Source organism: Pleurodeles waltl, chromosome 6 (genome assembly GCF_031143425.1).
Source record: "Pleurodeles waltl isolate 20211129_DDA chromosome 6, aPleWal1.hap1.20221129, whole genome shotgun sequence".
In the NCBI taxonomy this organism is placed as follows: domain Eukaryota; kingdom Metazoa; phylum Chordata; class Amphibia; order Caudata; family Salamandridae; genus Pleurodeles; species Pleurodeles waltl.
In genome coordinates, this window is record NC_090445.1 from 1,192,160,975 (window position 1) to 1,192,186,322 (window position 25,348).

Consider the following 25,348-nt stretch of genomic DNA (forward strand, 5'->3'; position numbering starts at 1 on the left):
GTATAAGAGAGGCAGGAGTATTGATCAGATTTATGTTGGAGACCATTCCAAGTACTGACTGGTTTATAGGAGAAGAAGAGGCCTTAATCTCTTCTAAGATTTTGTTTATCTTTTCCTCAAAGAATATTGCAAGGTTGTTGCATAGTTCCTGAGACGGGGATGAATTATTTTCCACACAAACTGGGTTGGATAATTTCTGCATAATATCAAATACCTTTTTAGTATTATTGGATGCAGTTAAAATGGCTGAAGCATAGAAATCTGCTTTAGCTACGTTAATCGCTTTCATATATTTCTGTAAGGAATTGTTTAGCAGGGCTTTATCTTCATCCTTTCAAAGAACTACACCATTTTCTCTCAGCTTGTTTACAGGCTAGCTTTAATTGTTTTAGGGAGGGGTTATACTAATGGGTGGAGGGGCGATTACTCCTTCTCCTGACTTGCAAAGGGATCTCAGAGTCAAGGAGTTCAGGAATTTTTGCTTCCATCACTGCATAGTGCATATCACTGCATAGTTTTTGCTTACAAGTTTGTCTTGAGCCAAAAAAAGGTGGCAAGGTTGGATAACGTCTTACGAAAGCAGTTGCCCAGTTTATGCCAAGACGTGTTGATGGTTTGAGAGGTCTCTGTTTTAGTAACAAAATGTGATGCTCTGACATGGAGGAGAAAAGTTACCAAGGCATGATATGTCCAACAAAGAAGGATAGTATCCAGCATGGAGACCAGCCTTTATGAAGTGAAAATAAGGTGGAGTGTATGGCGACCGGTCTGAGTAGGGCCAGAGACCATCTGTTGGAGACCCAGAACATTGCAGGTGCTACGCAATTCTCTGAATGCAGGGGATGAGGGTAATTCCCCTTCCCACATATTAAAATCTTGTAAGCCAAAGAAATTAAAATGGACCAGTGTTACAGTTACAATTATCTCAATTAAAGGTTGTAAGTGGGGAGATACGGGACCAGGAAGGTGATAAGTCAGCATTCCTGAGAACACACAGCTATTCTTGGTCTTCATGGAGAAACCCAAGAAATCAAGTCCTGGGATTTAATCCAGTGTTAGAGGCACCAGACACCAGCAATTAAAAAAAATAATCCCTACCACCCCTTTTTATTAATACGTGGCTTAAGAAGGATGCTATAGCCAGTAGGGCAAGCCAGGCCATGGGCAATAGTGGAATCAGAAGTCCATGTTTCATTGATGAAAAGTATGTTGCGATTCTCACTAGATACCAGTAGGTTGAGCTCAGTTGAGTGGTTGATTAGAGATCTAGCATTAAGTGGACCATAGTTTAAGGGAGATGACTCCGCAGACCCAGAGGGTCGAGTGGCTGCTACAGTCACCTCCCTCTGGCCATACCTATTGTAATCCATCAGCTTATCAATGGCTAAAAGCTGTTACCTGGTGTAAGTTATCCTACCTTCAGGGCAGTCAGCAGATTCACTGAGGCAGCTGGCAGCATGGCTGGTGCCGTGTGCAAATGGTAACTGGACGGGCAGAGTTGGGCTTGCCTTTGGCGTACCTTCGGTTTCAATTGCTAATGATTATCAAAGATCTCTCAGTGACATATGAAACATTCAGTGATAGGGCACTGCTTTTTATCTTGTCTGCCTGAATGGAGAAGGATGATACCTAGGCCTACCTCATTTCTATCAGGGGCATAGCTTCAAGGGCGTGTATGGGGTGACATCCCTCGAATAAATGCATCCTTGGCTTGGTATTTGGGTCTGGTGGCCCTGAGTCAGCTCTGCTATTTCTGTGACATTTTATCACTTTGTGAGCCAAGAATGAAAGACAAAACAGTGACTTTTGATGTAAAAAGACAGAGAGAAACAGAGACACCCATCTGGTTGCACTTTTGAATAGCTGTGTTCAGGATGTGCATTGCACAACCACCACTTATGTTGGATTCAATAGACTATAATGCTGCTCAATGGATTGTTTACCTAAGTACTGACTCGCCACTTGATTCAAACAAATATAATCTGATGTACTAAGGTGAAACATTTCCGCATGTTAAAGAAAGACACTTTTTTGAATTTTAAAGATACTTTATCATATGTTTATATTAGGTTTGTTGCACGATCTGCATGCCAAACTTTCTCAAGGCTCGGCACATGCATGGACTCTTAGATCCAAGCTAGACCAAGGGATCCGCTCTGGCTCAGTTCACCCTATTAATTAAATGCTTGCACACCTTCCTCTATTTGCGACTTGGGCTTAGTACATAGAGCCGGCAATCATTTGGTGAAATGATTTGTAAAAAGAAAGGACTTGAAATATGGTGCCCATAAAACCATTAAAGCTTCTTGTAGCAGAGACAAAGAAGCATGCATGCAGTGAAAATACATTTGAAATAAGTGATCCCATCACAAGGACTCAAGGCCATTCTGTTTTAGATGACCAAAGTCATGAGCTTCCAGAAAGAACTACCAGACAGAGGAAGGATGTCCAAGGGTGTAGCGTTAGCGGTTTTATTTGGAGAATGACACCTCTCAAATGCATTATTGTTTTGGTATTTGGATTTTGGGGCCCTGAGCCTGGTCTACTATGTGTGTGTCAGTTTTTTCCACAGTGCTCATTACACTAAGAAGTTTTAACGTGTTTATTCTTTGAATTAGGATCTTCAATATATATAGTGACTATTTTACCAAAAAAGTAATAAATCCGCACGAAATGCACAAAAGATGATGAGATGAATGCTTGCAAAACAGTAGCAATCGCTTGGGGTAGCATTCCCCCTCATTGTTTTTCGTCCACTGTGCCCCCTAATGCAAATCAGTACTGACTACTCATGCAAGCAATCCCATCCTGAACAATGGTCATCTCACCCCTCCACCCTGCAACCTACAGCTTTTTTAGTTGGGGAATTTCGACATTTACAGTCCACTGAAGCTCAGTGACTAAGCTACGCCCCTGGGGAATATATTTATTTTAACTATTTATTACTCATTTATAAATAATGCACTGGTTACCTGAGGAATTAGGGTTCTTAACTGAATAAACATGTGATACAATGTCATACAAAACATACAATGTCTTAAACGCAGACATGTCACAGAAAGGGAGAGAAAACATATAGTTTAACCGATAGAAACACAAAAGAGTGAGGTGAGCAGTGGGGTGCATCAGGCTGGCAGGGTTTTGGAGTTGTGAAGTGAGAAATTCGGTTAGAACTATTTTGGGACCAGATTACAGTCATTCAGGTGAATAACAAAGAAATTTCTGAATGTTAAAGGTGGGTGTGCAGTTCATATCTCAAACGGTAAAACATTCCAAAGGGATAAAATGGAGAAAGTTGGGTTGAGCGCTGTGGGGGTTTTAAAATGAGGTGTTTGTAAGCTATATTATGGTTTTTCTCCTGAAGTCTAGTAGCCCTTGACAGATTATGAAAAGAACAACAAATCTGTCCATTAGAAGCTTCCCAATATAGTGGCATACCAGGGGTCAATCCTGCCCCCTACATTGCTCAGTCTTTATACGGAGCTGCAGAGGAATATTGTGTGGGCATTGGTGGTCTCTATCAGTCACCCCATGCATAATAATAAGTGATGGCTTAAAGTGTTGCAAGACAGATGTCTACAGCTTGTGAAGTTCCATCAGTGGGATTAATTGTAGTATTATACTTCTCTTCTCCTCTTGTTACTTATTTGTTTGTAGCAATTTCTCTTCTGGCTATTATGTCCACATTGGCTTCTTAGATGAAGCCATGGTGCATTTTCTTAAATTCATTTTTATTCTTTAAAGAGCAGCTTAAAAAATGGTAAAACAAGAACCTTCATTACATATTGTAAATTAGGTCCTAAGTAAATTACCAGTAGTAATCACCTGTGTCGGGCAGTATGCGTTCCAAGTCATAGTTTCCACTCTGAGCACATAATGCCAGTCACCAACTGCTGAAATTAAAACTCATTTGTATAATCTTATGCCTAATTTAAATAAGTCATAAACACCCACCCAGTCATAGGCACTGACATTCTCTTAGGGGTTACAATGCTAGGTGTTGGTATGGCGTGGAGAGTTACACCCACATTTATGGTGATCCAAATGGCAGCTACATGTCAAGCAATACCTGAGGTTGGAACAAGACAGGCTGGTGTGTTGATAGGTTCCTGTGGACCACATGCACCCCAATAAAGAGGTCTAATAGACCCACTACTGGGGAGAACTACACAACCTGCATATTTTGGGCAATGTCTCACTCACTTGGCATTACACTGGTGTACTGAACATAATATATTTAGACATAACTATTTTCTGGTAATTTGTTTTTGCACGCTAAGTCAGAGAGGGGTGGCTTTATATTATCTCAAAATCAATCTGGAAAGTACTGCCATTTAGAAAAAAGTTCTGCACCCCCAGACATGTGGCAAAAGTTTGGTAACTGGGCAATTTAGGATTAAAGGTCAAGTAGAACATAGCAGCATCCAAGCTATCCCCAGAGTTTCTCAAACAAAGGCTCAGTTTCAAAGGGCAATGAAAAAGCATCAACATTTAATACAGATAAAGATAACTACTAAATCTCTTATCGTTAATTAAAATGTAAGAGTAAAAATGCATAACTAAGGGCCTGATTTAGAGTTTGGCAGAGGCTATTATGGGATCTTATTATGGGACCGTAATATGGCGTTCCGGATATCAGTCACATTCGTGATGGAGTAACTCCCTCCGCCAAACTCTAAATTAGGCCTTAAATGACTTAACCAGTTACACTGTAATAAAAAGGGTGTACTACATAACTGTTGTGCTGAAGTGTGAGATAATCATATGACAAATTTATATTTAACTCACCGGGTGCATCAAAATAAATGGTGTACTCATTTTCCAGGGTTCCTTGTACTGTACGTGATGGATGATTAGCCAGAATAAATTCTACTTCAATATTTACAGGGCTCGCAAACTTACATTTAGTAATAATAAAAACTCTTGTCTCCGCCTGAAATGAAAAAGAGATTAGAATTCCAAACATGTACTATAATAATTTGTTTGCTGTTATTGTAATTCTTGTAAAAAGAAAACTTTAACATTAGCAATATTTCCATTTAATTAGATACTATACATGAAAACAGGGGAGCCAATATTTTTATTCTGTTTCGCACAAGTCTCTGCGATGTCCCAAGTGTATTTCATATTACTAAATTCACTGAGAATAGTTGATACCTGCTAGTTAGGTAGACATAGTAGGTTAGATCTGTTAGGTTACATTTACTAGGTTAGGTATATATATTTAGAGAAGTATTGTGGGCTATATTTAATATTTTCAATTCATTAGCAATGTGGTACCAGGGTACTGTTATCAGAATACTGTTTGACATAAACATCATGTCCTAAGTATTGTGTGAAAAAATATAGTCCAATGGAATTAATTATAGGAAATGTATCTGTAATGCAACAGTTTTTTGTTAATGATATTTAGGACACAATATTTATTTCACACAATATTTTAATATACAATATTCTCACACACAACCAATAGAAGGCAGGTAGGTTAAGCATTGTATTTATGTATGGTTGGTGTGGTAGCCTAGGAAAGATAGTTTAGGAGTGGTAGGTTAGATCTAGTAGTTATGATAGGGTAGGTGTGGTTGGTTAGTTATGATAGGATAGACACACTAGGTTAAGCATAGTAGCAAGTAGCACAGATATAGGAATTAGATGAGTACGGTATATTCCGTACGTTAGGTATAGTAGGTTATTATAGAAGTCAATTATTTTTGTTTATATATGAATGCTTTTCATTTGTTTAATGTATATTGTTTATGATTGGTGTTCATAATTAACATCATGAAATATGAAATGTCCAGCCAGGTAAAAGTAGAGAAAGAACGGTTAAATAATAACATATTGTGTATTTGCCAACTTCATGAACAGACTGTACTATTTAAGCTGTACCCTTCAAGAAGAGTGCCATGAAAAGGAGTTAGAAAGCAAAGTTTTCATTGTAGGTGGTGAACATAAAAGGTGTACACAGAAAGATACTGCATAGTAGTTAGTTTTGAAAAAGGGCCAGTATTTTATTGCATCCATTAGAAAGATTGCATATTCATATTGTATTACTTTATGAACAAAAAGCTCAAAATTGATCTGACTCTGGATAATATTTCTAAACTCTTGAGCTCAATGCACATTTTCTTCTGTTGGTCTGAGGGGTAAGATGATATTTTTTCCAGTAGTTTAGCAATCACAGTGTAATCTGCCGGCCACACATTAAGTCTCGGAGACCAAATTGAAGTTAAAAGTTTATTGCAGTCTCAAAGCCAAACTTATATAAATGAGTCTCAAAACCATAGCATAAATGTAATGGAATTAAAATGATAAACTACTTTAAACTTAATCAACATATAGAAAACCAATATTTCAACAACATTGATACAAAGCAGAAGAAAAGTGTATTATGGTTTGGATTAAATCTTCCTGCCGAACCATTTGATATGAATAGCTAATTATCCTAACATCTAATGAGTTCAGAGAAAGGCGTCAGCACAACAGAACTTCAATAGAAGATTCTGTCAAGCAAGGTGTACGCAGCATAAAGCCGCTAAGTCTTTGGAAATAGAGGTCTGTATCTCAGAGGGGTCTGCTCTGTTCAAAGGGAAAAGAGAATCTGTGCATATGCTAACTATACCACTCTTAAATGAAAATCTTTCCAAGGGATGACATCACAGAAGGAAATTTCCACTAAACAACTTGATCAACTGCCTAATTGGCAACTAATCTTTGAAGCATCCTTTGGTTCACTCCCGTGATCAGGAACTCAGAGTGGTGTTCAATTGCTATCTCCATGTTGCTCCTCTTCGACCTTGGTAACATGTTGTCTCAGTCCCCCTTATCTTTTCTGCACAACAGAATCCTTGTTAGTCTCACACTCATGCCAGTGCACCTCCCGCTTAAAGAAACATGAATACAGCAAACTTTTGTGTTGAAGATTAAGCACCAGAAAATGTGAGCTTTCACTCGGGCCAATCTAACGTTTTATATAGATTTTACTTTTATTTAAATAATTTTAAACACATTTCTCTCAGCGAATTTAAAATGATTATAGAAATAACAATCTCTAAAATACTTTAACATGAATATATTTGCAACTGATGAATAAATGCAGGTTACATGCAGGATTATTATCATCCGTGCACATTACTTGTATGGATTCCGGTGCATCACGTTATGGGGGAATCCATTTTCAACACATTTACATAAGGAAATGACCACTCCCCTATTTCACATGGCATGAGGCATAATGGCACAGCCAAGTTATACTCTTTCAAAATCAAACAAGTTATTATGGTAGCAAGGAAAAACAATTGAACATACAATGTTTGCTTATGAAAGGGTAAGGCACACAAACAGCAAGCACTTTCTCAGCAAAAACCAAACACCAACAGTTAAAAAGTCACCATGTGAGCAAAGCAGATAGATTGAGGAATGCACATGGCCGATACTGACGATGTAATGTTTCCTCTGCAATTTAACAAAAAAGGCTATTTGATATCCAAATTAATGGAATTTCAAATGGGACAACGTGACCATCCATCAAAAATGCCATTGTCTTGATATTAACCCATGCAAACAACAACAAATCATTAAAACACATAAAAGTCAATGACTAAAATGACTGTACTTCTTCTTATTGTATGTTTGTGCAGAATTTATGACATGAGGCGAATCAGTCAGCTACACCTGTCTGTAGCGAAAATGAAACAAGGTGATGACATGCCTTCAGAATGTAGGTATATAATACACAAATGCTGCAAAACCCCACTGATAAGCACGTCTACCCCAAAAATACTTTTGCAACAAAATTCTACTACTAAAATTATTCGTGTAGATAAATCTTTCGCACAAGTGCAGTTGATAGAGGCTGTTAAACTCAGCAAACATTGCAAACTGTGTATTGTGTGAGTTGTGCAAACATCACACCGTTTCAAAAATGAAGTTGGAAAGTTCAGCCATCCCTACTTTATGGTGGACAATGGGTCCAAAGTACATTTTGCGATTACAAAACTGATATGCAAAAATATAATTTGTGACTGCAAAGTGACATTTCAGTATTCACTAAACACCGTTTGTGATTTGGGAAAGGCTTTCAGAATTGCAAAAGATGCTTTGGGACTCATTCCGAATCGCAATTTGGAAGCAACATGAAAATGGCATCCCTTCCTAATTAAGATTTTGTATGAGATGTATCAACAATTATTGAAATGATATTGACTACTGAAAGGAGATAATGGATTTGCTAAGGGGAAGCTGTTCCCAATGAATAGCTTCCACTTGTGTGTGGAGATGCCTCAGATGCAGCAAGAGGACCACTTTAAGCTACCCCAAGTGTCTTTGTAATGTTTAATTGGAAACTTTTTTCAGTGCGGCGCTAGTTGCATGCAGGAATACAGGCTGCTTTTAAACAAAAACGTTTCACATTTTGGAATGCAAACACAGCAACGGTGGTCTACTGCTCTTTGTAGGCCGCCATCCGTGTATTCGTCCTTATGTTCGTTCACCTGTGTTAGTAGCCAACAACAGGGGGTCGCAAACAACGACCTTTCTAATTAATATTTATTGGGTAGGTCGTTCTCAAACTCCCTACAACTGGAGATTTTGCAATTTATTGGTACATAAGTCACATCGTAAAATCTCAGACACAATTTGCAAATAACTTTTGGAACCTCTCTCTTTAACATTGGGTCCCTATTTTCACAAAGGCCCTGTGGAAGACAGGTGGTGATGCCTTTGATGAGTTCGGAATTAGCTTTAATTTTGGCCTGTGATCAACTTTAGGGATACGAAAGCTAAAAATGTTACATCGCTCGGCTAGACAATAAGCTCACACATCCCTGCATTGTAATGCATTGCTCAGGGAACACTTTTCCTATTTCACAGAATGCTTTTCTGTGAACAAACGCAGGGCCCGATTCACAAAGAGCCTCTGCACCCCTGCTGTGGACTCTGCAGTTGTTGCGAAGTCTTTGCACTGATGGTGGAAACTTTGCAACGTCTTTGGAGCCTCCTCCACTAATGCGGAGGCCCTTTGTAAATCAGAGTTCTGCATGAGGACCAAAGAGCTGCGCTTATGTTGTTTATTGCTGCACTTTGGTTTGTATTGAAATGAGGAGTCAGATACGGCAAAGTTAACAGTTAGATGGCAGTGCCACAGAAATTGTGTGATTGCAGTGTGGCCTAGCTCCGAAGCGTTGTGCGGGGGGTGAAACCAGGCCTGGAATGGAGTAGAATGCTGTGGTTAATGGCTCGGCTCCACCTCAGCGAATACAGTTTTCACCAACAAACCACCATGTCAGTTTTAGTCCTGGATAAGCCCAAATTGACACTCTCGAGGTGCTGGACCGGGGCAACCTGCCACAGCTACCCTGAGAGCGATGTCACCAGAGGTGCTGGCACAACAGGGGACGACTACGACCCGCTGATAACAGGCTGCCATCTTGGGCACCTTCCCTGCAGCTCCCACTTGGCCTGGGCCCACCACACAGCAGCAACCTGCACTGTGCTAACTTGCTACAGCAGCCCTCAAAGAGAGGGCCCCTGACAGTGAACTACCATGGACCTGTGACCGTTTTGCCCACCATCTTACCTGCTTGCCTTGAGGCTTTCCGAGGGCCTGGTCGCACCGTGCAGAGATGGTCCTAACCGCTCTCAGCCCAGGAAAGGTCCCAGCCCCCAGCAAGGGAACCAAAGACCCCGGGTGGGCCTCCTTGGAGATCGTGGGGTGGCCTCCCTCCCAAGATGAACTAGCTTAACCTTCATCTTGGGTGGAGTCCCTGCAGCTTTCACAGGGCCTAAGCCCACCACACAGCAGTAACCCATACTACGCCGACTCGCAGCAATGGCCCCTAGCTAGGACACAACTGGGGATTAGGGTCCCCAATGGTGGACGACTAAGGCCCAGCAACTATCCTGACCACTGTCCTAGCTGCCTGCCTCATAACTCCCCCAAGGCCTCAAAATACTGCACAGCATTGGTCCATGCAGCGCTGAGCCTAGGGAGAATCCCCGCAACTGGTAAGGGAAGGCTGGACGTGGGGCAGGCGACCTGGGACTGCTGAGCACAAGGTAGCTACCCCTCCCAATGATCTGGCCTGGACCCACACTGCTCTATCTGGACACTGAGGAAGCCTTGTCTGTGATATGCTCCTGTGCACAGCCCATAATGATGCTGCTTACCTGTGGCACTGGGGAGGGGGCCTGGCCTGAGGCCTCAGGACTTCATCTGCTGAGATCCTTCTGAGGGATTGCAAGCATCCCATGACACCAACTATGCTGCCCCTGTGAGTGCTGCCAAACAGTGCCACATTACTGGTGGCTATGGAGGGGCACAAGGGGCGGGTGACACTTCTGGGGACACATGGAGGACCTGCCCTGGCACCGAGGACCCTGAGGTGTATGGGCATTTTCACTGTACTTCATAGCCCTCCTGAGTCCTGCTGGGGCCGATGTAGTGACAACGTACCTGAGGCACCTGACAGCTGAAGAGGTGCGGAGAGGGCCCATGGCCACAGCATCACACTCCTGCAGTGGGTGGAACTAGCATGACTCACTCAACAATGGCCTTCTTTCCCACTGGCCTTTGGCACACCCTGCCCGAAGGGGCCTTGACTCCCCAGTAAGCCCACTGAAACTTGACTACTGCCTCCCTCCCCCACTAAGCAGTCATTTAGTGTGACCCACCAAAAAAGAATCATGGTTGAAGGAAAGCTACAGAAGGATGGCTCAGTTGCTGATATGTGGAGCTAAAACACAGCTGGGGCAGCTTCTAAATAGGACGCCTAGACCTCTGAGGCTTCCCACTCCCGCTCCTTCACTCCATGATGCAAAAATACATGGAAGGTTCCCTCAGCGAAATCCGTTTCAAAATTGTTTTTTAAAGGCTAAGTTCAAATTGTGCATCCATGAGGTCCATTGGTAGGCCGAGGAACTGGGTAACAGAGTGGACAAACTCAAACACTCTTTGGACTCCAGATCAGAGGAACAGGAAATGCTGTGGAAGCCTATATGCATTTTGGAGGATTAATACCTGGAGCTGCAAACAAAGCAAGACGACCTAGAGAACAGGAGCAGGCAAAATAAAAATTTGCACTAGGAGCATCCCTAAGGCGCAGAGGGTGACAACATTATGCCCTTTATTTGCGAGAACATCATTTATGCAATAGGAGGCCAGGCTGATGCACCCAAAACCACTCCAGATTCTTTCTTACGATCTCTACTATTGGATGACTTAAAAGATTTGTTGGGATACATCATAGTAGGGGGCAACTTTAACCTAGTGTGGGGCAACCCTGAACAGGTACAATAACTTGTACCAGGGAATGAGAGCGGTCAGGCCTCCTTTAAAAGGAAATTCTGGAGCTTGGTCTTGTTGTCACTTGGTGTTACAATTATCCAGACACTCTAGGTCAGTGGTTCCCAACCTTTTGACTTCTGTGGACCCCCACTTATTCATTACTGAGACCCGGGGACCCCCAACGAATTATTAATGGAATCCAGGGACCCCCATTAAGTCATTACTGAAAGCTGGGGACCTAACCTATTAATATTACTTAATTTTATAACTAGTCACGGACCCTCTAGGGAGGCTTTGCGGAGCCCAAGTGGTCCCCGGACCACAGGTTGGAAACCACTGCTCTAGGTATTGCTTTTATTTATGTGTGCATGCCTCCTACTCAAAACTTGATTATGTCCTAATCAATCACAGTAGCAGGCAGAACACTCTGGGGCCTGGTCTGACTTCCAAAAGCCCCAGAAGGGCATACCTAGCCACCCCAATAAAAACTGCACTGGACATCTAGGACCACATAGTCGTCAAGACGGGCTTTACCACCTTCCTTTCCCCTAATAACCCCTTGGTGTGCAATACAGACTTCACCCTGGACTCCAACATGTTCGAGGACTGCACACAAGGGGATTGTGGGACTTTGAGGAACCTCTTCCAGAGACCCTTGTTTAGCATGTTTGAGCAATGTAAGAGGGTCTTTTGGTCATGGACACTACTTGGCTCCAATACCAATACCATACATTGGGCAGTCCACCATATAAACCTCATAGCAGCTACCCACAATCTCACACCATTTAAAACCCTGGTCATCTCATTTGAGGGCACAAGGGGGCAATCTGTAAGATCAGGGATGTGGAATTCCTATTGCCCGACACCCGGGACATCTTGTTTGGGGTCAAGGGCAACAAGTTTTTATGTTTACTTTGTCCTTGGGACAAGTAGGCCCAACCCCCTGCAGCACAAACCCTTTGGCTGCCTGTTTACAGAGAGTTGAACTCTCTGCAGTTGAGGTAATGTGTTTCCAAAAGATAATGCTGTTCGAACTTGTAATATGGTTCATTATTTGAAAGCCTTCATTATTAGGGTGCGTGCTGTAAATAAATGTTTTAAGGTCACACTTCACTACTGACGTTGGTTCCAGTACAAAAAAAAACATGTACACACATAGTTGAAAAGTTTAGGCTAAGAGCCTAAGTATAATGCTCCCAGAATGCTCTCTGATTATATGCAAATGAAGTGTCATTTAGTAAAATGTGTTGATGCATGCTAGTATTTCCCAAAAATATTTCTAATGGAAAATCAGTGTAACCATTTTCAACACGATTATGGGAAGCATGAAAATAAACAAACACTGACAAAGCCAACTGATCTGACTTATTTTTATAAGTCTTTTAGTTTCATCAATGCGTGTCTTGTTTTGACATGGCTTTTGTAACACTTTATTGTTGGAGCTACCAGGCCCTCAACATTGTAACAAACATTGGCAAAACCCCCCCAAAAAGTTTTTGAACTCTTAAAGCACACGTTGCCCCCAGCGGCACAAAAAAGGCCCCGCAGCCGCCCTCCAGGGGGCCCCATCAGCACAGCACCTGCCCTGAGTAAGTCTGGAGAGGGGGCTCCTCCATGTTCTTTGCAAAGGGGCACCCTCCAGTTTCGTTACGTCACTGATTGCCACTGTAGTTCCTGACACTGAACAAAACTACTTTGTGTGGCAATATGCTCCTTGTGGAAGAGAAGAATGCGATCACTCACAGTAAAGCCAGTCGAAAGAGAGAGAAATAGAAGTTTAATAAAAACAAAATGTCTTTGTTAACACCAGACCTAATTAGGGACCAAGACCCACATGTAGGTAGCTTTTTGCATGTCGCAAACAGCGACTTTCGCTGTTTGCGACGTGCAAAAAGCACATTGCGATGCACAAGCCCAGTTTTGCGATTCAGTAACCTGGTTACCGAATCACAAAACGGGTTTGCGACTCGCAATTAGTAAGGGGTGTTCCCTTCCTAATTGCAACTCGCAGTGCAATGTAGGATTGTTTTGTGAACGCGGGCGCAAACCAATCGCAGTTTGCACCTATTTCAAATGAGTGCTAACACTTTTGCAAAAGGGAAGAGATCCCCATGGGACCCCTTTCCCATTGTGAATGTCACTAAACATTTTTTCAGAGCAAGCAGTGGTCCTGTGGACCACTGCCTGCTCTGAAAAAATGAAACGAAAACGTTTCATTTTTCGTTTTTGTTATGCATCTCGTTTTCCTTTAAGGAAAACGGGCTGCATTACAAAAAAAATCAAAAAAAACTGCTTTATTGAAAAGCAGTCACAGACATGGTCGTCTGCTGTCTCCAGCAGGCCACCATTCGTGAGGGGGTCACAAATTGCGACCCACCTCATGACTATTCATGATGTGGGCATTTGCGAAGCCCTGGCGAATCACAGATGGTGTCAAGGACACCATCCTACATTCGGATTTGCGACTCGCAATTTGCAGGTCACAAATCTGAACCTACCTACTTGTGGCCCCAAATTCTTAAAGAAAGTCACAAAAGTGCACCCATGGTATATGTCGTACCCCTATAAAATATTTGTGAACTGTATTTTAGCGTGGGCAAATACGATGTGTAGATTTTCTCATTTGCAAGTTCATTTTCCCTCCAGCCACTTTCTTCCCAACCCTGGAAGAAGTTCTAATTCTGCCATTGTCAGGAGTATATGTCCAACCTTTCTTATTATGGGAAAATATTAGAGAGAAGCTGGTAAAAATCTTTAAAACATGCAAGTTAGTAGGTTTGCAGACTCAAAGGCATTCCAGCCCTGGAACTATTGCTTACTGCTTCCTCCAGCCCCAGTATGCAGATCTGCAGAAAGGTGGCAAAATAAGGAAATTGCTACAGTAGGGATTGAAACTCCAAGTATTCAAGCCCTACTATGGTAGTAGCCCTGGCATAATCAGAGAGGCTATTAATTGCTGCCATAATTTGTCGCCACACTACATGGCACCAAAGGGACAAGTAGATCTTTTTATAGGACAAGTAGATTTGAGAAGCAACCTGTCCCCTGGACAAGTAGATATTTTACTAAATTCCACACCCCTGAAGATATAGGCCACTTTAGAAGAAAAATTCTTCTCTCGCAGATTCTTATACAGTAGATCTAAACATTCAACAATGCAAAAAAACTCACATCTCAATTACCAACGAAAATAATCACAAATATTTATTCATAATAGTATAGAAAAACTCTAAATCCACTTCACGTAGGACATGGACACACATACAAACTCACAACACAGACAAGACTCAAGACAAATCACATATATAAAATGAACAAGGCGAATCAAATCAAAACAATCGACTGGTGTTTCTTGCTTAATATTTTACAAATATATCACATTTAGCAACAAACACTCAGTATATCAATAGCAAAATATATATTTTCTAATTATCCAATGAATTTGATGAATTCCACATCTTGCTTCTTGTCCATAAATTCTGTTGTCCACGATATTTAAACGGTCTTATGCTCTATTAGAGACTCTGGTTCCAGTGGTTTTCTTTAAATTTCAATCAAAACTGTACCAACAAGTTGTAATGTTAGTCAAAAGTCTTCAGACTTGTTGCACACTATACTTAGATAACAGTTCTTTGCCAGCCAACAAATTCCTAGCCGATATAGGCAACTATCCAGGACTGCAAATCTCATATATTACACACTCATACCAGGCATAGTGGAACATAACTTTGGGACAAACAATTTGGGATAGGCAGTGGGATATCCCATGGCAGGAGACCCCCAAAATGCACAAGAACATTCTCCTTAGGGAGTCAGACTTAAAAATAATGTTTCAATGGTATCTAATACCCTACCGACTCTCCCCCATGTCTACCCCCACCCCGGTCACCTGTTGGAGATATAACAAGGACAAGGGCACATTTATGCATATTTGGTGGTCAAACTCGATGACAAAACATATTGGAAAGAGATGTTGGGTCAAATAAAAGGTGTACTGGCTATCCTCTGGCAAGCGATCCACCCACTGTGCTTCTGGGGCTGATATCACCGGCTGTGGAGGCCATGACACATGCATATTGGACACTGGGCTGCTAGCACTATTTTGAAAGAAGCCTGACACCCCCATTGATGACCAGCTGCAAGATCTGCAGCAGGGATATTCTGCATGTGGGAGTGATAATCTGTCTTGGAGATAGAGCAGGTCCTTGGAGAGTCAACAGAACACTTTCAAAGAAACAATAGCGATTTGGTGGTATACACGAAGGGGTAGAAGAATGAGAGACAGAGCTCTTTCACACAAAAGTGATTGGATGATGCTTTAGAGGGGAGGAGCGTGGTGCTCAGGGGCAAAGCACTTTAGCTTATGACCTGGAAAGGCACGAGTAAGTAAGTATGTATATTTCTGTAAGGTGGGACAGCAAAAAGTGTTCCTAACTTAAACAATTTGTATGGTACCATAGTCATGCCTGATATGATGTGCCTGTCACTGGCTTGTCACTGATCACATTCTGTATGGCACAGTATCATTGATAAAGCTAACCAACTGAGACAAATAATTATGCCTATAGCAGTGCATTTTGGACCCTCTGCTGGAGTTTTGCTTCGGGTAGCTGCTCTGCTAGATCCAGTCTCTGAGAAGCGGAGGCATCATGTTTGATGGTAGTGATGGGAAAAGGGATGTGACAGAAAGGACCAAACACTAAAAAAAGGGGTAAGTTGGATGGGTCTGAAGGGTAGTGAGATTGCTGGGGGGCGACTCAGTCAGGAGTGTTGTTACAAGTCTTGGAGCCACGTGGTGCTATCACATGGTTTTATGTTGTTAAGCAGGCAAAAGGTAATGCTTCCTCATCAACTAAAGTGGAGCAATGGGAAAAGGGAGACAACAAGAGCCAGCAATCAATGGTTCCTATCCACTGTCATGCACTGTCTCACAGGCATATAGACTGAATGGACTCACATTATGAAGAATAAAAAGGGTGCGAGCCAGGCCATTAAGAGGGAAGAACACTCCATCAGCGGAAAGATTTAAGAAAATAAATCAGCCAGTGAATATTTAACTCATTATACAACTCCCTTGAAGCTGGTGGCTCAAGGATCATAGAAAAACATATGCAAAGATCTATAAAATCATCAACCTAAGGACACCATATTCTGGAATTTGAAGAAGAAAAAAAGGAGAAGAAGAAAGGGCAATATGATGGGATACACCAAGGTTTTATTTAGAATACCATGATTTATGAATAAACAATTAAGATTAAAAGAGAGTACTCTGGGGTGGGCAGAGAAACGAAGCAACCCCATCCTGGAACATACCAGTTGAAAATGCATATTTTGCCTTTGAAAGGAAAGTGTTCAACTGCAACAAACGTTTTTGGGTGAAATCCTTGTCAAAAGGCTGGGAAGAGAAATAAAGCAACCTCTTCCTGGAACATACCAGTTGAAAATACATATTTTTATTTAAAAAGATAAGCTATTAAAAGTGTTCAAATACAACAAAAGCTGATGAGTGAAATCCTCGCAAAAGTCGCAGTTACTGCGTTTCAGTCAGGATGATATTCCGGTCCACCAATTGTTTGTCCACTGCACCACTCCAGTGACATCCAAAGAATTAAATTGAGTTATTTTGCAATTTCAATATTTACTGTGTAAACGATCACTATCATCCCTCTTTATTTTTCTGGTAAAAGTAGTTGTCCACTTTCCACAATGCATTAATTGCTGTCAACACTCGAAATAAATCAAAAATTGTTGGAATAGTGACCAGATGCCTTTGGGGAACTAGTTTGTTCGTGAGCAGTTTGAGACAGACCTCCAGTTGAACATTGGAATAAGCCAGTTTTGCAATCCATTGCTTTTTACGTGCGTACACGTCCGTGGCCCTACTGTTCAACTACCATAAAGCCTACAATACCTAAACTACCGTATCTACCATGCATAACCTATGGAATTGACAATTCAATATAACATAGCTACAATACCTACCATATCTAACCCACCACAGCTAACCTACCAAATCACTTAACAGACAATACCCGAACTAACCTACCTCTTAACGGTACCTAACCTGGTGAAGTATGACAAGAGTATTAATCTCAACAGGGTTAGGAGCGAACAAGTGCAAATGAACAAAGAACAACTGGTTAGATGGGCTTATCAGCACCAATGCTGCTTTCTTTAAAATAACATCTGTCTAGACTTTCTGTCAACATATGTTTTAAGACAAAAATAACTTAAACGTGTTGCTTTGTCAGGCAATAAACAGGCCATCAACAATTAGGCTTAAAAAATGACTTTATAGTAAAATAGATTCATATTTATAAAAGCGCTATCTCAGTTCACTGACATTAAAAATCCAAAACCCTTTAGGAAGCATTGCACTTGCTTGCATACCTTACAAGTGTAGCTTTTTGTTTCACTGTACAACACAAGAGTAGTAACATGCTGCAGAGTTAAATCGAAAATAATTAGTGTGGCAGCCGGTTAGAAGTAGATGCAGTGTAGGTAAACAGCCAGTACTTTAGTAAGCCGCCATCTGTCGTTTTTGTGTATAATTACTGTGGCAAACGTCATGGGTGAGAATTTGCATACAGGAGTGCACTATATAGTGGTTCGTTGTCTCTGCCCACCTTCCAATTGGACTAATTACGATGTGCGAATGAATTAATATTGGGAAGTGATCACTAACGTTGTTCTGAAGGAATCTTACACGCCACAAATTTAACAAGCATTGACAAAGCCACTAGGTGTCGCCTACTAAACATCTATTTGCTTTGGCAATGTGTTTTACGTTATACAGAAGCGCGAGTTGCTGTGCAACACGGCTTGAAGAAAAAAAGTCTAATAAGCACATTTAAATATTACCATGCATGGAATTCCCATAAAACATCCTCACTGAGGTACAAGCATTCATAACGTAACCCAATGCTAAGACCGTCTGACCATGCTCCCAGTCTTACAGCCACAGTACCCAGTTATCTCAGTAACTTCTTTTGCATAAGCTCTCCACCTTATGCCTAGCACTCTAGCAATTTATACATCTAGCTCTCCATGGCCTTGGTTAGGTTGTGGAAGCACCCCGATATTCATCAGTTCCCTTTGCAGCATTTGGTGCATGATTGAAAGCATGTTGGTTGTGGATTTACCTATGAGGGAAAGATTGTGTGCAGTGTGGTAGGTTTGGTGTATTGGCACTAGCAACTGTGTTGGTCATGTACATAACTCTTAAATGCTTTAAAATGGACATTGGCCCTTACTGAGTATGTTAACTAATGTGTTATTTTGTACTTGAAAACAAGAATTACATTCCCTCCTCCAAGTACACCTTTGCTGCTTGACCACAGCACTAGAGTGTCAAGGAGACTGATGGAGCCCTTGGTAAGCTTTTCAAGCCACACTATCCCCACTCCTTGGCTAGTGAAGATCCCAGACAGTTTCACCTTTGAACCTGGCCAGATCCGTCTTAACAAATCATGATTTGGCAGGAATCTACACACATATCTCATCTGTGTGTAGATCACTACCACCTGGGTTTGTTGATGACTAAATGTGTTCAAAATGCTCTAGCCTGATTTGGAGGTGCCCTCTTCTGCGTTTCCTGGCCACACAGAGAGGCTAATTTAATGTCTGTGCCTGGATTTCAGGATGTAATACCTGCACCCAAGGCCTCCGCCTGAGATTATGGTCCCTTGTCTGGGTTCATGACCTGGTTGTGCAGCACACTTGTTCTGGTTTGTAAAGTGCCTAGTCTGGGACTGGAAGCCCTTTTTTTTGAGCCCACGTGTTGCTGCCCTAATTGAGGGCACTTTTTTTAAGGTGAGGATGTTGTAGTTTGGGTCTGGGCTGCATAGCTGGCAAGTTATCCAGATATATACACTTTGTGCTGCTCCACTCCAGCTTTTTTCTTTGCATTCCGGGAGTTGTTGTCCAGTTTTGTCGCAGATTTCAAAGAAAAAACCTGGAAGGGAGGGACAATTCACCATGGAGGCAGTGGAGGAGGGACATGAGATACAGTATAAAACACAAGTGCAATGCATCACATATCAACCGCTGTCAATGCAGCAATTTTTTCTATTACCTTAAATAGACAAGTCAGCAAAAAATTGCAAAACGTCGAAACCGGGTCTAAACCCAATCAACCTTCAAATGTGATGGACCCAGGTATGTAGGTTTAAAGGGAAGACATCAGGCTGTAGGCAGCAAGAATAGGATACAAGTTGCGCTAAGGACTGGGGTAAAAATCACTTCTTTTAGCAGCTGACCGTCAGTACCTCCCGTTTCATTTACAGTAGTGAAATACGTTTTTTAATCTCAAAGTTGGTATGGTGTAAAGGGGTTATGGCTTTATAGCATCTCACAGCCCCAACTTCCTTTGAAAGAATTAGAAAGTCCACAGTACACCATACATCTCATGGGGATGTGCTAGAGCTTCCAGGTGCTGCCTCAACAGATTACTAGTGGTAGGTCAAGCATAGTGATCTCAAAGTGATGAAAGATGCCAGCTAGACCTTGGGCATTCATGTGACTCATGGTAAAGCAATAGATTTTCCAAAAACAGAAGGACAGGTCAATTGACTAGTTTTCAGCAGCACAACCCCAAAGTCTAGGAGCTCTCTGGAGGGGCAGGGCTTTTCTTGAAGGAAGTGGTCATCAGGATGAGAGAGGGTAAGCTCTAGGCTCTGCAGGGCTCATGCAAGCAGCTGAAGGCAGGCAAGGCTGAGTCTCACAGCAATAATTTCAAAATAAAAATGAATTAAGCCTGTTCTCTAATCACTACAATCACAAACTCCCAGGCACTGGGCAAAAACAAACAGAGGGTGGGGGGCTTGGTGGTGATAACTGATTATGGACAGAAGAGGCCACAGGAAGAGGGTGGGAAAAACAACCGACATGGGAGGAGGGTGGGAAGACAGCAGATATAGCAAGTTGAGGCTGTGGCGTGAAGAAGTGGTTGGAGTAAACAAATGCCTATAGCAGGAACAATGTCAGAAGAGCACCGTGGCGGAGAGACAAAAGCCTAAAGTGGAAGGACACCGGCCACTACCCAGTGGTCAGTGACCCGAATCTGTACTTGGGCCAAGCTCCATGACACATTATGGACAGGCAAGCCGAGCAGGAAGTGGCGAAGTGACAATGTGCTTACTGATCAGAAGCGTGTAAATTAGAACGACTTTGGAATAGTATTTTATATTGGGCGGGTTCTCGGCCCCTTTTAAAAAAAAATTAAAGACTTTGCAAGCACAGCGCAAGTGCTGTGCAGGTGAAACCTAGAAAGGGGCAGAAAGCAGGGCTGACTGTTTTGCCCTCTGTTATTCATATTGATGGTGGGACCGCTGGATCCTAATGTATACAAGAATGAGAACATGAGGGGTGTAGAGATGGGAGGCAAAATGCATAAACTCAATTATTGCAGATGATATGCTGCTTACGTTGATAAGGTAACAGACCAGCTTCCTTACTTATTCTTAAACAGTCTCAAGAAGCCTCAGATTTTAAAGTAAATTGTGGTAATTCTGAGATTCTGAATTTCATCCTATCAGATAGAGATAAGGCCTTGGAAAACTGTCATTGACGAAAGACTGCATCAATCTGATTAACACTCTTTACAAGGAAAATTGCCTTATCCTAACGAGAAATGCTGAAGCTGACATGAGCCAATGGAAAGGGCATTCCTTATTGCGGAGGACTGTGGTAATTAAAATGGTGATCCTCCCCACCTCCCCTATTACTTAGAGTCCTTACCAAGAACTGATAAGATGGGTTACTAGAAATGCCTGCAGCATAAGCTCATGCGAATGAGGAAGAGTGACTAAGAAGGTGCTCAGTTCAACTAGATCGATGGAAGGAACTACGGGCCAGATGTAGCAACAAACCAATTTGCGAGTTGCAATTTGCGAGTCCATCCGACTCGCAAATTGCAACTCGCAATTTGGTATGCACTACGGTGTCTCAGACACCGACTGCGACTCGCTATGGGGTCGCAATGACCCACCTCATGAATATTCATGAGGTGGGTCGCAAATTGCGGCCCCATAGCGAGTCAAGGCACTCGCAAACATGGAGGCCTGCTGTAGTAAGCAGACCTCCGTGTTCGTGACTGCTTTAAATAAAGCAGTTTTTTTTTTTTAAGTGTAGCCCGTTTTCCTTAAAGCAAAACGAGCTGCACTTAAAAAAAAAAACCGAAACCTTTAGTTTCGGTATTTTTTCAGGGCAGGGAGTGGTCCCTTGGACCACTCCCTGCCCTGAAAAATTTTTTTTGGGTCCATTCACAAAGTGGAAGGGGTCCCATGGGGACCCCTTCCAATTTGCGAGTGGGTTACCATCCACTTGAAGTGGATGGTAACTGCGATGCCATTTGCGACCGCGTACGCGGTCGCAAATGGTATTGCATCCCACTGCGAGTCGCAAATAGGAAGGGAACACCCCTTCCTATTTGCGAGTCGGAAATGCATTTTGTGAGTCGGTTCCGACTCGCAAAATGCATTTCTGCATAGGAAACTGCGTTTTGCGACTCGCAAACGGCAAATTTTGCCGTTTGCGAGTCGCAAACAGTTTCCTACATCTGGCCCTACATTATTTAATCGCTCAATTGGAGGGATTTATACACAAAGTAGCAACAATTATGGCTGACCTAGGAGAAAACCACACACATTTTTGAATGCTTACTGGGCTGCTTCAATTGATATTTCAACAACAGCACCCTTGTTGCGTTCCACTAAACAGCACATTCAAGGTCCTCACATTATGGTGCTGCTGCCTGAGGAGGACACAAACTGTTATTCCTTAATCACCTGACCTTCCTTCAGAGTACATGCACACTACAAACTAGCGTCATGAATGAATATCTTAAGGATTTTGGGGGCCCCTGCGCTAAAAGTATTGCGGACCCCTGTTCAAAACAGCTTTGAACTTATGAAACAATTTCAGCTGTTTCATGGCCTCTTTGGACAAGTCACTGACAATACAAAGGCAGACTCACCCAAAGTCTTGTAAGTGTATTATATTCAGGGGTAGTGGAGTGTGCTTTCAATATTGCAACACAACAGCAGCTCACTAACATTACTGCAAATAATCTCAGTGACACTCTCTGATTTCTCAAATGTGAGGTCCTGTTTTGATCTAAAAATAAGTTTTTATGGATGTTGCATGAAACATAAATACAACATTTCTCTACAAACATCACCCACATTAAAAATAAATGTAATTAAAACAGTATTTGAAACAATCTGTTGTAGAATGATTCAAGATCATAAGGGCAAGACTCTCTTTTCTAAGGGCGCAAGCAAGCATGTCAGGTTGTTCCTGTGAGCATAAGCTATGTCAAAAGTTAATGTAGGTTCAAAGAAACCCCTCACTAATACTATGTTATTATCCTTAGCTACTCTACTCAGATACCTAATTATGGGGACGAACGAAAACACCACGTCGAGGTTGGAGTAAAAGTAATGAATGTACTCCTGGTTATAGAATCTTGTTAGGATCGGACTACCACTTATCCCATAAGTAAGAGGCAAACTATGATAAGTAACTCCTTCCTTGACTGATGAAGGCATCTGGGAACACACAAAGCAATTCTTCACATCCATCGTCTCAACCGACTCACTCAATAAGTGATAAAAGGCATTAGAAGAAATGTCCCCTTGTGCATTACCTACGTGTAGATATTTCTCATCTAACCTGAAATCTCCATTGCTGTTAATGCAGTAATTGTCTCTAAATGTCACGGTTTCGGGCAGGTCTGATCAGGACTTTGGTTGGGACACCCCTTGAGGTCACCGAATATCCTAAAGAGGTAGTACACTGGGGCAGAGGAGCAGCTAAAGGCATACACGGAAAGGACAGCTATGGATAGGCACAGGAAACAGGAAAGTAAAAGCAGAGCAACCCTTGTGTGAACAAACAGGAAACGGATTACCAGTGGACAAACACGCTGGGGTTGTACACAGAGTAAGGCGCAGAACCTCCCACAGTGACAGGGAATCTCAATGCCTCTGTGCAGTTTGCTCTTACAGATAGTCACCCTGCCAGCCCCATAGAAAGGAGGCAGCAGAAGTGATTCTGTCTCTGGACCCTAGAGCACAAACAAGGATAGTACTTACATACACAGGACACGCTCTTGTGGGTCCAGCTGGAAATACAGTGGCGATTCCTGAGAAAACAGCAATAGCACACTGTCACTGTTAGGCACGAAATACAACGTATAACACTGGACAAGGATGGGGGCTGGAATTGCCTCCTGGAAACCAGGAGCCAACCCCAGTACACAGGAGGACACGTATACACTGGTGAAGACTGATAGAACACTTACCAGACACAAAGAACCAAGAAGAAACAGAAACAGAAGGTAACAAACAAAGAGGCAGAGGCAAGAACTAGGAACAGGCTCAGGCTGAAGCAAAGGCGGGTCTAGGACTTGAAAACAGGGCGCAAACTTCTGTCTGGGACAGACAGAGACAGGACTGGGAAACTGAGAACAGGCTCTGGCTGGAACAGGCAAGGACAGGACTGGAATACAGGGAGTAGGAAATGAGCAGTAAACAGGACTGGTAAACAGAGAGAAGGTTCAGGCTGAAACAAGGCAGGAGCAGGGCAGAGAAACAGGGAGCAGGCTTTGGAAGAAACAAACAGGTACAAGGCTAAGAAGTAGGGAGCAGGCTCTGGCTGGAACAACCAGGAACAGGGCAGAGAAACAGGAAACAGGAAACAGGAAACAGGATCAAGCTGGAACAGAAAAGGAACAGGAACAAAACTGGAACACCATCCGACAAGGGGTCTGTAACACAAAGGAATTGAAGTCCGATGCACGACGGGGAGCTTGAGGAAATGGCTGCTTATAAGCAGTTCCAAGCTGGGCTGCACAGGAGAGGTTTCAGGTGTGTGTGGTTTCGGACACTTGCAAGTCCTGGAGGAGAGGATCCAGTGAAAAGGAGCAACTGGACTTCTCCCATTGAAAACAATGGGAAACAGAATCCGGGTTTTCCTGACTACCAAGCTGTGCATTATGGGATTTGCAGTCCCAAGAAGCAAATGTAGTCCTACACCAGTGTACCATGGAGAAAAGAGAAACAAACAGGAGTCAGCAAGGGACTCTAGATAGGTGTTCAAGGTGATTCCCAGGCTTCTGACAGTCCCCTTACAGCGCCCCCTGGAAATGGGACGACCAAGTCGTAACAGTATACCCCCTCCCACCAGTCTGCTCAAGAAGAGAAGGCGATCCTTTGGCTGAAAAAAGTTGAAGAGGAAAAGCCAAAGCAAGAAAATCCAACACCAACCTTGGTTGATAAGTTTACAGTCCTGCCACAGATGAATCATCCAATGAGCAAAGCATGTATTAATACCCATATGGGCTCCGATGTCTTTCCTCTTTATTGTTCGAGTGATACGGGAGGAGTGCATGGAGTTGGTTTCTGGTGAAGTGGATTCAGGAGCAAGGAGATCTGGAATTGCATCATGGGCGGTATTCTTTAGGACTTTCGTTTCCTGTTCAGTACTGTCTTCTTTGGAGGACATAATTGGCGTATTAGTAAGGTCTGTAACTCCTTCCGACAAGCAGGATATGTCTGTTTCTGCAGCAGTATTTGCATTGATTGTGGTCTGAGGCTTGCAAAGCATAGAAACTTGGGAGACATGGGTAACTGGTGTTCTCAAGGTGAACATGAAATATTCAGAATTTTCTTTAGTTTTGGATGACTTCGGAGTATCAATCACAGGATCAACAAGAGTTTTTAAGTCTTTAGAAACTAAATTGACATCTGAGAATGTAGAAGTTCCACAAACTAATTCTTTAGGGTGATCTTCAGACAAGACTGGGATTTCTTCATTGCAAGTGCTCTGTGGTGTGTTCGTGGTATCAGAAATGGTTTCTTTGCAAAGCGTTTCTACTACAAGTAGTTTATCTTCAACTCTGTTAACACTGAAAGGTTGTTCTTTGGAGGGAAATGGAACTGGAGTCTCTTCAGAAATCACCTTTACATTGTTTTCTACAATTTCAGCTCTTGCCTTTGAAGTGATGATGGTTTCTTGCAATAAAACACTAAGTACAGTACTTATCATCAGATCTTCGAATAC

General features: G+C 42.3%; 1 protein-coding gene across 3 annotated transcripts in view; it reads right to left on the reverse strand.

Moving 5' to 3' along the window:
- The window catches only part of PIK3AP1 (phosphoinositide-3-kinase adaptor protein 1), a 1,392,564-nt gene that overhangs the window by 898,769 nt on the left and 468,447 nt on the right, over positions 1–25,348 (reverse strand). For all 3 annotated transcript variants that reach the window (XM_069240444.1, XM_069240442.1, XM_069240443.1), the window contains exon 5: positions 4,789–4,933. In XM_069240444.1, coding sequence (XP_069096545.1) covers positions 4,789–4,933 — 145 coding nt within the window. The remainder of the gene's footprint in view (positions 1–4,788; positions 4,934–25,348) is intronic.